The sequence below is a fragment of the Trachymyrmex cornetzi genome, unplaced genomic scaffold (genome assembly GCF_001594075.2).
Source record: "Trachymyrmex cornetzi isolate Tcor2-1 unplaced genomic scaffold, Tcor1.1 scaffold497, whole genome shotgun sequence".
Classification (NCBI taxonomy): domain Eukaryota; kingdom Metazoa; phylum Arthropoda; class Insecta; order Hymenoptera; family Formicidae; genus Trachymyrmex; species Trachymyrmex cornetzi.
Genome location: NW_017299803.1, coordinates 8,495 through 22,299, shown reverse-complemented (window position 1 = coordinate 22,299; position 13,805 = coordinate 8,495). Strand labels below are relative to the sequence as shown.

Here is a 13,805-nt window from a genome sequence, read left to right as displayed (position 1 = left end):
AAGTGGGTGTCTAGGTGTTCGCTGTCGAGGAAGTGGGTGTCTAGGTGTTCGCCATCGAGGAAGTGGGTGTCTAGGTGTACGCCGTCGAGGAAATGGGTGTCTAGGTGTTCGCTATTGGAGAAATGGGTGTCTAGGTATTCGCCGTCGAAGAAATGGATGTCTAGGTGTTCGCCGTCGAGGAAGTGGACGTTTAGATGTTCGCCGTCGAAGAAGTGAGTGTCTAGGTTTTCGCCGTCGAAGAAGTGAATGTCTAGGTGTTGTCTACATGTTCGCCGTCGAGAAAATGGGTGTCTAGGTGTTCGCTGTTGAGGAAGTGGGTGTCTAAGTATTCGCTTTCGAGGAAGTGGACGTCAAGGTGTTTGCCTTCAAGAAAGTAGGTGTCTAGGTGTTTGTCTTCGAGGAAATGGGTGTCTAGGTGTTCACCATCTCATTCTGACAGGTTTGACTCTAGGTAGCAAGAGGTAAATGTGGCATTTAGTATTAATCGTTAAACTATTCAGGTTAGAATCTGTCACATCGATGGAACAGAGGAACACGTATGAACACGTGAGGCTACAATAAATATTCTCTGCTGTAAAACACATTTTCCGGTGTAAAAATACATTTTCTATCCTGGTACTTTATTTCAATCAATATTATCTTATAAAATTTGTAATAACTTTTATTGCAATATTCTTTCGTACGCAGATTTAAGAAAGTGTCTGCAATGCAGTAGAAAGCGTGTATATATAAATATATATATATATTTTTTATTAATAATTTGTTCTCTCTATTCTTTATAATTATGACAGAATTGATTCTTTGTGCTGTTTATTTTCAGATTTACTGAAAGGAAAGGCTTGAATTTAAAAGATAATGATTTATTTTTATAGAAGTGTTTTCTCATTATTAAAAACATACAATATAAAAATGAGTAAAGGACTCTTAGGCCGGTATTCATAGTCGATTCTTATTTTAAGACCGTCTTAAGTAATGTCTTAAGTCGCTGATGCGGCCCTCTGATTGGTTCATGACATCTTAAGACTGTACTTAAGACGGTCTTAAATATAAGATCTGACTATGAATACCGGCCTTATAATTCAAACATAAAACAATAAGTAACGAACAATTAATTAGAAATATACAATATAAAAATGAGTAAAAGACTTATAATTCAAACATAAAACAATAAGTAAAGAACAATTAATGCCCATTTCCATCAACGTGAATTAACTTTAATTTCGGTTCAACTTATCTTTAGAATTAGAAAAAGACGAAGAGCAAGTTGAACCGACATTAAAGTTAATCTATGTTGGTGGAAATGGACATAAGAATCTAAAACATCTAAATATTAGAAATATAATTATAAAAGCAAAAGTTATCTTACATCTTTTTCGCGTTTAATCTATAGGAGCATGTTAAAGCAAGCGACGCGAACAAACCTCTTATCTTATCGTTGTGATATATATTAATTAAATTCTACCAAATTAAAAAGTAAAATCCAATCTTTTTTTTATTATTTACTTAACTCTAATGATATGTATCATGTGTATAAAACATTCTCTCTATGGAACTTTAAAATTATATACGAACTTACCTTTTTAAAAAAAAGGTAAAAAAAGCGCTAAGCGTTGGCGAAACTGTCCCAAATGATGCTTCTCGTAAAGAATCACCATTTGGGCCAGTTGCACCAACGCCAATTACTTAATCGACCGTGAAACTGATGACTAATCACGTTTGCTGTTTAGTAGAACTAATAATATGTATCATTTGTATAAAAGATTTGATATCAACGATTGGCACCAAGTTAAATTTTAACCATTTGGGCCAGTTTCATCAACGCCAATTACTTAATCGACCGAGAAACTGATGACTAATCACGTTTGCTGTTTAGTAGAACTAATGATATGTATCATTTGTATAAAAGATTTGATATCAACAACTGGCGCCAAGTTAAATTTTACCATTTTATTCCTCTCTCAAAGAAAAAATATAATAGTAACTTTAATTTTTTTCTTAATTTAACTCTAATGATATGTATTATTCGTATGAAAGATTTTATATCAACAAAATTGGCGCCAAGCTAAATTCATCAAAATTTTATCAAAATTTTAAGTATTATTCGTAAAAAAGATTTGATATCAACAATTGGCGTCAAGTTAAATTCCATATAATTCGAATACCAAATCAAATAAATAATATTAACTTCAATGATATGTATCATTCCTATAAAAGATTTGATATCAAGAACTGGCGCCAAGTTAAATCCCACTTCTTTATACCATGCCAAATTAAATAAACAATAAATATTAATCTAATGGTATGTATTATTTGAAACGAACGATTTGACATCAACAACTGTGGCGCCAAGTTAAATTTTACAAAATGAAAAGTAAAACTCGAGTGATACTATCTTTATTATTTACTTAATCCAAATGGTACCATCTTTAATTTTTATGCAATGAAACCTAAGTATACGTATACTTATTGAAGAATCTTCCTATTCCGATCCAAATGGTTTAAATTCCTCTTAAATGAAATTATTATATCACATTCATTCACACACAAAGACATTTCCTTCTTCCAACTAAAGTTGTGGTTATTTAATTCTCCTTCAAAACATTATACAAAACATTATCATAAAATTGCGTTACCTTGCTCAATTTAAGTATTACCACAAAAAATTAAAGAATTAACCGTATAAAATGAAAAAATTTAATTTAAAAATAGAAAAATTTTTCATGTAAAAACACTTGGGGCTGCTAAATCTCGATATATAATAATAATATGGTAATATATTAGTAAATATATATATATATATACCTGCATATAAAATTTGCAGTTAAGTATAAAATATAATGATTATATTAAATTATATATGTATATATATATATCAATATATAATTTAATATAATCATTATATTTTATACTTAATTGCAAATTTTATGTGCAGGTATACATATATATATTTTAAAGTTTACGTATATGGACATATACTATATACACTTCTTTGCGTAGGTTAAGTTAGGCTAAGATAGGGGATAAGTTGGTTAGGGTAACGTGTTGTTTAGTAGTATAAGTGTGTGTAATATGTTGTAACCCCTAGGGGATCACTAAATTCTATATCTATCTATCGATCTATCTATTACATTATATATAAAATTATTTATAATATAAAATATATATTGATTAGTTCTTTTTCTGCATTTTTGTATTTATACCTCAAATTGTATTTCAAATTACATTCAGTAATAATAAAAAAGCTATTTTTAATAATAGTTGCAAATAAGTTGCGCTGCAACATTGCTACGACATTACAGCGCAATATTACTGAAAACGGACATTTTTATGATGCTATGACATTGCAACAATTGCAAATACATCACGTAATTTATTTGTAATATTACAACGTTGCAACGAGATATATCTGCAATCATTTTGCAATCTTTCTACGCTGTATGGGAATATAACATTAAGCTTCCTTTTATACTTTTTTCTTTCTTTTTACTTTTTTCTTCTTTTTTTATTTTTCTTTCCATGAGTTCTTCCTTTTTCATAAGAGAAAGAAAATGTTATCATTATTCTGAAAAGAAAATAAAATAAAAAAAAATAAATAAAAAAAAGTATAATGAATACTAACTTTGCTCTATACAGTATTATGCTTTTGTTTACACCTCTTCTCCTTCTTTTAACTATTTTTTCAGTCCTTTTTATGAATTCCTTTCATTTTTCTTGAAAACCACTACCCATACAATACAGAAAGATTGCAAAATGATTGCATATATCTCATAACATTGCAATGTTGTAATATTGCATATAGATTGCTCAATGTATTTGCAACCTTGTTGTAATGTCATAGATCATGAAAATGTCCGCCTTCAGCAAGATTGCGCTGTAATGTCGTAGCAATATTGCAGCGCGATGTATCTGCAACTATTATTAAAAATAGTTATTTTATTATTAATGAATATAATTTGAAATACAATTGTGATATAAATAAAAAAAGTACAGAAAAAGAACAAATGTTATAGTATATTATGTTATATTACGTTATTTTGTGACGTAATATGTATTATTTATTACAATTTCTAATACCTGCAATGTTGCAGCGATATTACAGCGTAATCTGCAACATTGCAACGTTTCTGCAATGTTACTACAAGTTTCTGTGCTGTATGGTTAATAACTGAAAATAGAATACATCACTAATACTACGTTTGCACAGCATTCTTATTTGGGTTTGATAACATTCGTTATGAAACTGACTCGATTCGTCAAAGAACAATTTTGTACTGAAGCTAAAGCAAGAAATAGAAGAGAGAATAAAATGTAATAGATGAGAATATTACATCTCGTGAGAATATTCATATCGTATAGAAGTTCAGTATATACAATGTTCGGTATATCCATCTATTAATAAAAAAAAAGATAAAAGTTTAAAAAAAGATATTGTATAACATTTTGAATGAAAATTTAGTATATATATGATGTAAGATATCTTGTGTGTATCATGATAAACATAAAATTATCACTTTTAAGGCCCAGTTTCACAACTGACTGTTAACTGAGGTTCAACTTATTCATTATCTCTTTTCAATTCTAGAATTGGAAAAAGATGAGAAATAAGTTGAACCTCGGTTAAGAGTTAACCGTGAGTTGTGAAACTGGGCCTAAATAACTTTCATAGGTATAATCAAGGCCATTTAAAGTATTAATACTATTAACAGATGGATGTACCGAACATTGTATATACCAAATTTCTACACGATATATAATATTCTCATCTATTAATATTATTAGATTAATAATATTTTACATATCTACATACATATAGTATCTTTGAATAGTATTTCATTCTCAGTTTAGCACATCGTTCTCAGCTTTATACTTATCATTGTATACTTATCATTATACTTGTACCTTCATTTTATGATTATAGCGTTTTCTTTCTCTTATTTTACAAGGTTCATAAAAACGAAGTATGGATTGGAAAGTGTTTACAAAATCAATTGATCCAACAGCATCAGGGTGATGATTAGTTCCATTGATCAATTCCATTTAACATATCCAGTACCAGTTGTTAAACCTCAAGATTATTACAAAAATTTTACATTATTCATTAAGTGATTTACAATTAAAGTGAAATATACTTATTGTCTGTCCATTCTTCACTCAACGTAAAAAGTCGGAAAAATTTAACAAATCAATTCCATTAGATCAGATCAGATCATATCAGTTATTAAACCTCTGTCAATGTAAAGAGTCGGAAAAAATAATTATATAACTTAACCCCTGCGTAATTATGTAACTTAACCTCACAACCAGAGTTGGGCATTTTGTAATCGTAGTATTGACAAATTACGATTACATTTGTAGTAATCGTAATCGTCCACGCAGTGATTACAATTACAAGTAATCTGTAATCATAGGAGATTCCCGATTACAGTAATTGTAATTGTAATCTGATACGATTACATTCACAATTACTTAAGTTATTATTCTATATCTGAAGACACGGTAGTGCCTCGGCGCTAAGGCAAGCGCAGTGACTACTTTACACGATCATATTCTACGGAAAAGAACCAATTAGGATCATTTGCCACATTTAATGAAAAATGTTACACAATATTGTAAAGGTGTAATAAAGTTTAAAATATAAGACGTAACATATATAATGTATCAAATAATATTCTTTCAAATTGTTTACAATCAATTTTATAATGTGTAACTAACGTATCTTTCCATGGTGAGAAAAAATGTTAAATTAAAAAATATTTCAACTTTACACGATGATCACGGGCTATCAAAAAAATTATTTGCTAAGTTAACAAAATACTTGTTAATTTATAAGAATATCATATGTTAATGCTGCCCATGTATGTTTTACTAAAAAAACATATAAAACTGAACTAAAGAAAAACCGTTAATAGGATTAGAGATAAAAATGACTAAATTTGACGGTAATTTACTTGATAAATTACGATAAATTAGTCAGTAATTTTTGTAGGCCGGTAAAATAGCAATTTTAAAAAAATTATGAAAATAAAATAATTTAATGTAAAAGCATACAGTCTTTAATCATTAAGTTGAAAATGCTTTATTTAACTCATATTTCCATTTTGATATTAAATATTGGTATACAATATAATATATTTATTATATACTAATTACGTAATATTAATATGTAATATTATTTCTTTAAATTATTATATATACATATATATATTGAATATATAATAATTACAAAAATTACGTACATAGTCTAAACTAAAGGCACTTTAAAAATTTTTATTTTATGCATTAATATGAAAAACATAAATAAATTTGTTTGCGCAATTTTACCAAAATTACAAATAAAAACAATAAATTATCATTTTACCATAAGTTTACCGTAAATAATTGTCAAATTGAATTTAACGGTAATTTTACATTTTTAAATAGGATGCATTATAGAGTAATTTCGGTATATACGCCTATCCACAATTTTTTTCTGAATGAGCATAAGTTAAATTTGCTTTGATTATCACTCTCTGTTCAAAGTGTTCATCTGATAATCTATTGCCTTTTGGATTATTTATTATTGTGGCTAACGAAAATAATTTTTCAACAGGTGCCGATGATGGCAAAGGAGTATTAAACTTTAAGAAAACGTTTTTTATTTCTGTATATAAATTTAACAAATCTAGAGATCGAGACTTATCCGCAAAAAATATTGATGCGGAGTGTTCGGCTCTGGTCCAGGGACGTCCCAATGAAGAAAAATTATTATCCACATCGGCATCATCAAAATCAAAAAATTCATCTTCCTTTGTGGTATTCACCGTAGATAATTCGTCATCGATATTTAAAGGCGTATTGAATTCTTTTGATAGAACAGTAATAAATAAATTTTTCAATCGACATTGATTTTCGGGCTGAATGCAAGTGAACCATTTGTTCTTAAATCTAGGGTAACTCAATGCTGCGATAATTGCCCTTTCTGCATTAGGATTGTTAAGTGTCAAAAAATTTTGAAAACGTCTTTCTACATGTACCAATAATTCCTCTACAATGGGTTTACAATACTGATAAACGTTTTGTTGCAATTTTTTAAGTTTCTTTTCCAACATCAGAATTGTTGGCAATAATAAACCGTAATAGCTATTGTTGTCTCCTTGAAGCATATCCAATGCTTCGGCCACTGGCTTCAAGCAAGATAAATATTCTTCCATATAATCAAATTCATTTTCACGAAATGAGTGCTTAAGGCCGAGTGCTTTATGAAGAACATTGTTTTGTTCTTTTATCGTCAAAATTTGTTTCATAGCATCATATAAACTATTCCATCTGGTTATTCCGGGTCGACTAAGATTATGTCCTAAAACATTATGTATGATTTCAGCACTTTTAGGTTGGTTACCTTTTTTCCACAGCAAATTACACTTCTCTATTACACTCTTGTGAATCTTGGACAATTTTGGTGAATTTTGGATTAGTGGTAAGCACGTGTGGTAAGATCTGCAGTTGCTATCAAATTCAATGTATGTAAACAACAACGTAAGTGGGAAGGTAAACGCGCTTGACAAATTTCAAATTCGGTAATGTCTTCTTCACTTTCAATTTCCAATGGATCTCCTACATCTTCATCTGAACTCTCACTCGACTCTCCTTTATTTGTTCCAATACTTTCGGGATGGATTCCAAATTTTGTAAATGCTTTAACAAAATTACATTATCGGTAATGGTAGGAACGACTTTATTTGAGTCTAAGTTAAAAGCCTGATGAATTTGTTGTAGTTGTTCCGTAATATGTTCATAATTATGCACTCCTGAAAATTTGCGACACGCTAATGCTCTTGATCTCCTTTTCAGTGTGACAGGATCAATCCAATGGGCAGTTACCCCTAAAAAACTTCTTTTCCGACCGGACCAAATATCTACAGTAGGACGGACGTAAGTCACTTTCTGTAACAGTTCCTTGATTTCCAAAACCTGCTCGTTATAGTATTTTTTTAGACGTCGTCCCAAATTTCTGCGACTCATTAATGTCAATCCAAGCTTCTGGATATTTAATTTCTCAAAAATGATTGATAAGTATGGATTTTCTATACAGTTTAATGAAATCATTGAATGTGAAACAAATTTAACAATATCTTCATCAAAAGACTCTTGTGTGTATAAATTTGATTTAGATCTACGAACACATCTATTTGGTGAAGCTGAAGTGGATTGTGTCATTTCTGTCTTTCTCTGTTTACAATACAATTTACATTCTTCAACACAGTCGCCATGTTTTCTTTTCAGATGTTTTAAATAATTTGAAGAACAATTCTTGTATCCTCTTATTTCTACTTTATCCGGCAAACATTTCTTGCACACAGCCACAGTTGTAGTTGAAGTTGATTTTACAGATAACTTTTCAAAAAACGTACCATCCAACAAAATTTCTTGACTTGATGTTGCAGCGTTCAATAAATCGATATTAACAGAAGATTCAGATTCCATTGTTTATTGTATTAAAGTTACAGAACACACAGTATACTGCTTTGAATGTGAACTAGTATTTCCTACTCTGACTATACGAAACTACATCATTCTTAAATTTTGATTCTAAATATATGCTGGCATACCGCGTTTAAAGCACAACCACGCTCCGCACAGCTTGTGATCACGTGGAGTGTGGTGAGGGAATCGAGCACCGCTACAGGATACGTTCACTGTGTTTATTAAAGTTCGCAACGATCGCGAACATTTTATTTTTGTCATCAAATGTTAAAGGCTGAAATGACGCAAGAAATGTTCATCGAGTAAGATATAAATAAAACAATACAAAAATTGCACTTTAAATTTTTTAAAATATCTAAAAAAAAGCTATAAAAATTATATGACCGAATTCAGCGATGATTATTAAAACGGTCGACCAAAAGTATTTTAACCATCAAAGGGGTCACTGGAAACACTGGAAACTGTGGAAACCCGGTCGCAATCGAAAAATACCTCATTCTTAAGATCTAATGATGATCTTGAAATTAGTTGAAATAAGAATAACCTATAAATATCAGATGTTTTAATAATGTAAATAATTAAATAAAGGTAAATAAAATGTAAATAAAATTAATTAAGTAGTTTAACTAAAATTAAACATGTTTTAAACAATATTTTTAAAAATCATGTTTTAAACTGTTTTAAACATATTTTTTCAAGTATTGTTTAAAACATGTTTAAAACATTAAAAACATATTTTGAGCAAAAAAAACACAATGTTTTGCACTTTTTAAAAAAACCATGATTTTTATCAACCCTGAAATTTATTCGAATATACAATGTATTCGAATGAATAATGTACATATAATTCGAATAAAATTGATCTCGTTGGTAACTAAAAGAAATTGTAAATTAGTTAGCCCTTTCCTCTGCAATATTGATTATGTTAGGCTCATTTGACATGTTCAAGTCTCGTGTTCTAGGAACAATATAATACAAAATATAACAATGTGAATAACATATAATGCCAATAATGAATAATGCAAATAACGAATGATGCAAATAACGAATAATGCGAACAACTAAGTAGCGAATAATATATAAATGAAGAATAATACGAATAACGAATAATGATCAATAATACAATGGCGAATAATACGAATAATGATTAATATAAATAATACATAATGCAAATAATAAATAAAATTCTATTCAAATAATATTTAAAATAAAAAATTGTTCGAATAGTGCCCACCTCTAAGCATCAACAAAATAGACGGATCCGTAGCAGAGTTCGACGTAATCCACAACTTTCGATAATCAATTACTTAAACAATTCCTGTAATCTTAATTACGGAGTAATCAATTACTTTGGTAATCATTCTTAATTACGGAGTAATCAATTACTTAGTAATCACAGTATGATTACTAAGTAATTTGAATTCTTAGTAATCATACAGTATAATTACCAGTAATTATGATTACCAAAGTAATTGATTACTCTGTAATTAAGAGATTACAGGAATTGTTTAAGTAATTGATTATCGAAAATAATCGATTATGCCCAACTCTGCCCACAACTACACATCCATCAAACGATCGATCTCCGTGATGACAGCCGCTCACGAAGTAAGCGCAGCGAGAAAACCAATCAGCATCACGGAAAAGCGACAATAAACTTCGATACATTCGAATATCGATTTAACATCTCCTTTTTTAGAAAGGATAAGGAAAATGAAATGGTTTGAGAAATGACTCCGTTGATAACTTCAGTATCCCCTTAATATCTCAGTTCGCGAGGCAGAGCAATGCTTATTTCTGTCAGATTCTTTCGTTTCATGCAAAAACGCATCGAATAAGCCTAATTTTATTGATTAGGCCCAGTTTCACAACTGACGGTTAACTCTTAACCGCGAGGTTCAACTTATTCATTATCTCTTTTCAATTCTAGAATTGGAAAAAGATGAGAAATAAGTTGAATCTCGATTAAGAGTTAACCGTGAGTTGTGAAACTTGGCCTTAGGAGCTAAATTGTATAATGACCGCGATCATTAACCTATACTTACAGTTGATCACGATAAAACCGATTTCCCAAAAAAAATGGGAAATTACCGACGAAGGAAAATACGTAATAGAACATGGCAGTCACGAAGCGACCGTTTACAATGCTATCCCTGATGAAGGGATACCTCAGGCCAAACTCATCAAATCTAGCCCTTATGCTAAAGTAGGTTTTTCCAAGGCGATGGTTGCAGGATGGATCAAGCTTGATAAAAGTGGAAACATTCCTACTGTACAAAAGAAAGCACCGTCCATTATAGATATCATTCAGGTACATTTGAAGAATCTTACAAATGTCCCGGAAAATGTTAAAGCAGAATATAAGAAGAGAAAGTTATTGCAAGAGGTGTAAGCAAAATAAAACAAGTAAAGAACAACGTAAAAGTACATAACATTTTATTTAAAAAATTTTTCTTCTCATAATGGCAGGATGATAAAAATTATGCATCTTGAAAAGGGACCAAATTTTTCTACGAAAATAGAAAAGCTAGAAGCAGACTTGACATCAGATTTATTGGTAAATGGTGCTTGGAAAGATAAAAAATTTAAACCATACAATTTTGACGCTCTAGGTACGTCACTTCAAATAGGACATTTACATCCATTGTTAAAAGTTCGTCATGAATTCAGGAAAATCTTCTTAGAAATGGGGTAAACAACATAAATTTTTCTTTACAAGATTTTTACTCTTTTTAAAATCTCGAAAATTTTATATATTTTAATGTTGTATTGACTTTTATTTTTCACATTAAAAATTGTTCTATTTCAGATTTACTGAAATGCCGTCAAATAATTACATAGAAAGTTCTTTTTGGAATTTTGACGCTCTTTTCCAGCCGCAGCAACATCCTGCTCGTGATGCTCACGATACTTTTTTCATCTCTGGTATCTTATTTTACATTAATGTATGAATGCTTAAAAGCATTGACAAAAAAATTAGTTTTATCTTTTAGAACCTTGTCTTAGCACACAGTTCCCTATGGAATATTTGGAAAGAGTGACGACTGTTCACAGTAAAGGAGCATATGGATCTCAAGGTTATAGATATGATTGGAAGTTGGAACAGTCACAAAAAAATTTGCTGCGTACTCATACAACATCCAATAGTGCACGAATGTTATATAAACTTATGGAGAAAGTAAGTAATCGACGGAGAAGTAAGTATTAGTTGTTAAACTTAATTCCTATCGTTTTTTCGTCTCGAAAATCGATTTGTTTCGAAGGGAAGATGAATGAATACCTTAATCAAAGTAATTTCCTCCATTTTATACTATTTTTTCCCATCTCTCCGGCAACAGGGCAATCCCACGACGGTAGAACGCGGTGTCTTTCGAGGCGATCCATTCATCCACCCATTTTTGGACTTTGTTGTAACTGGAGAAGTGTGTGTCCGTAAGTGCGTGTTACATCGACCGGAAGAGATGGTAATCCGACGGTGCCAAGTCTGGGGAGTACGCTAGGTGTGGCAGAATTTCCCATTCAAGCTCTCGAAGTGTCTGCTTCACGCTTTTCGCGACATGCGGTCGAGCGTTATCATGCAACAAAATGACTTTGCGTCGATTGTTGGCTACGGATGATCTTTTTTGCACCAATTCGTCACTCAATCGGTATAATTGCTGTTTGTAGCGATCAGCTGTAACAGTTTCATTTGGACCCAAGAGTTCGTAATACAGCACACCTTCCTGGTCCCACCAAACGCACAGCGAGGTCTTATGCCCGTGAATATTCCTCTTCGGCGTTGAAGTAGATGGTTGGCCGGGATCCACCCATGATTTTTTCCGCTTAGAATTATCAAAATAAATCCATTTTTCATCGCCAGTTACGATGCGCCACAAAAAACTTTTTTTTCTACCTGACAAGCAAAGAAGTCGCAATAGTCAAACGATTCGAAATGGCACTTTCTGACAACTCATGTGGTAGCCATCTCCCTTCCTTATGGATCTTTCCCATGGCATGCAAGCGTTTTGAGACGGCCTTTGGAGTAACATTTAACTGTTTCGATAACTAAAAATGTTTGAGCTGGATTCTCATCAAGTAATTCTTACAGCTCGACATCTTCAAATTTTTTCGGCCGTCTTGGACATTTTTTGTCTCTCACATCAAAATCACCGTTTCGGAAGCGTTCAAACCAAACTTTACATGTTCTTTCCGATGGAGTTTTATCACCATACACTTCGGATAATAAGCGATGCGCTTCAGCTGCGGTTTTCTTGAGGTCGAAGTAGTGAAGAAGCACATGTCGGAAAAACAGCTTATCGCGATTCATTTTCGATTGATTGGAAAATCTCTTTGGCGTCGAGAAATCTAACCTGTGAGGATTAAATTACTTTCAGTGATGTCTACAAAAGACATATGACTTCATCGTCGAAACTCGCCAGCGTTGGAGCCAGCACTCTAGTAGCGAGCGATAGGAATTAAGTTTAACACCTAATATATACAAATTACTTTTCTAAGGATGAAACGAAATTATAAAAATATTTTGCAGGGAGATTTTAAACCGATCAAGTACTTCAGTATTGATAGAGTATTTCGCAATGAAACTTTAGATGCGACTCATCTTGCCGAATTTCATCAAATTGAAGGTGTCATTGCCGATTATAACCTTACATTGGGTAATCTTATTGGCACTTTATATGAATTCTTTAGTAAACTTGGTATTACTCAACTTCAATTCAAACCTGCGTATAATCCATACACTGAGCCGAGTATGGAAATATTCTGTTTTCATAATGGATTAGAGAAATGGATAGAGATTGGTAATAGCGGTATGTTTAGACCTGAAATGTTATTGCCAATGAATCTACCTCCTGATGTAAATGTCATTGCGTGGGGTTTATCATTAGAAAGGTATGTGTGAAAATAGATATGATTTAACGATTCGTAATTCCATATAAAAATTTAATGTACATAATTTTTTTATTTTAGGCCAACAATGATTAAATATGGTTTAAACAATATACGCGATCTTGTTGGACCAAAAGTGGACATGAAAATGGTTCATAACAATCCATTATGTCGATTAGAGAAATAAATATCATTCTAAGTATTATTAAAGTATTTATGTTAGATTATACCTTTTTGGAAGTAAAATTAGGTAAAAAAAACATTTATAAGCTAAATTGTAAAACATAAAATATAACAATTCTAGTTAAGTTATATCAATATATCGATTATATGTTCGTATAACAAATCAAACCAACCAAGACTCCTTATAAATCAAAGAATTGGAAAAAATACGGGCGTTAGGAATCAGGCGCAGAAGATGTCGCGCAAATGATGCACTTATGAAGTTTGAAACTTCT

At 31.1% G+C, this 13,805-nt stretch overlaps 1 protein-coding gene across 3 annotated transcripts in view; it reads left to right on the top strand.

Moving 5' to 3' along the window:
* LOC108765512 (phenylalanine--tRNA ligase alpha subunit) overlaps positions 1-13,538 on the top strand; it is an 84,746-nt gene extending 71,208 nt beyond the window's left edge. For 2 of the 3 annotated variants that reach the window (XM_018514271.1, XM_018514270.1), the window contains 6 exons: positions 10,511-10,851; positions 10,933-11,154; positions 11,273-11,388; positions 11,457-11,641; positions 12,989-13,350; positions 13,429-13,538. In XM_018514271.1, coding sequence (XP_018369773.1) covers positions 10,511-10,851; positions 10,933-11,154; positions 11,273-11,388; positions 11,457-11,641; positions 12,989-13,350; positions 13,429-13,534 — 1,332 coding nt within the window. In that variant the 3' untranslated portion in view covers positions 13,535-13,538. Of the gene's footprint in view, positions 1-10,007; positions 10,072-10,510; positions 10,852-10,932; positions 11,155-11,272; positions 11,389-11,456; positions 11,642-12,988; positions 13,351-13,428 lie in introns of those variants that run through there. The other variant, XM_018514272.1, reaches the window with a different exon arrangement.
* Positions 13,539-13,805: the final 267 nt, after the last annotated feature.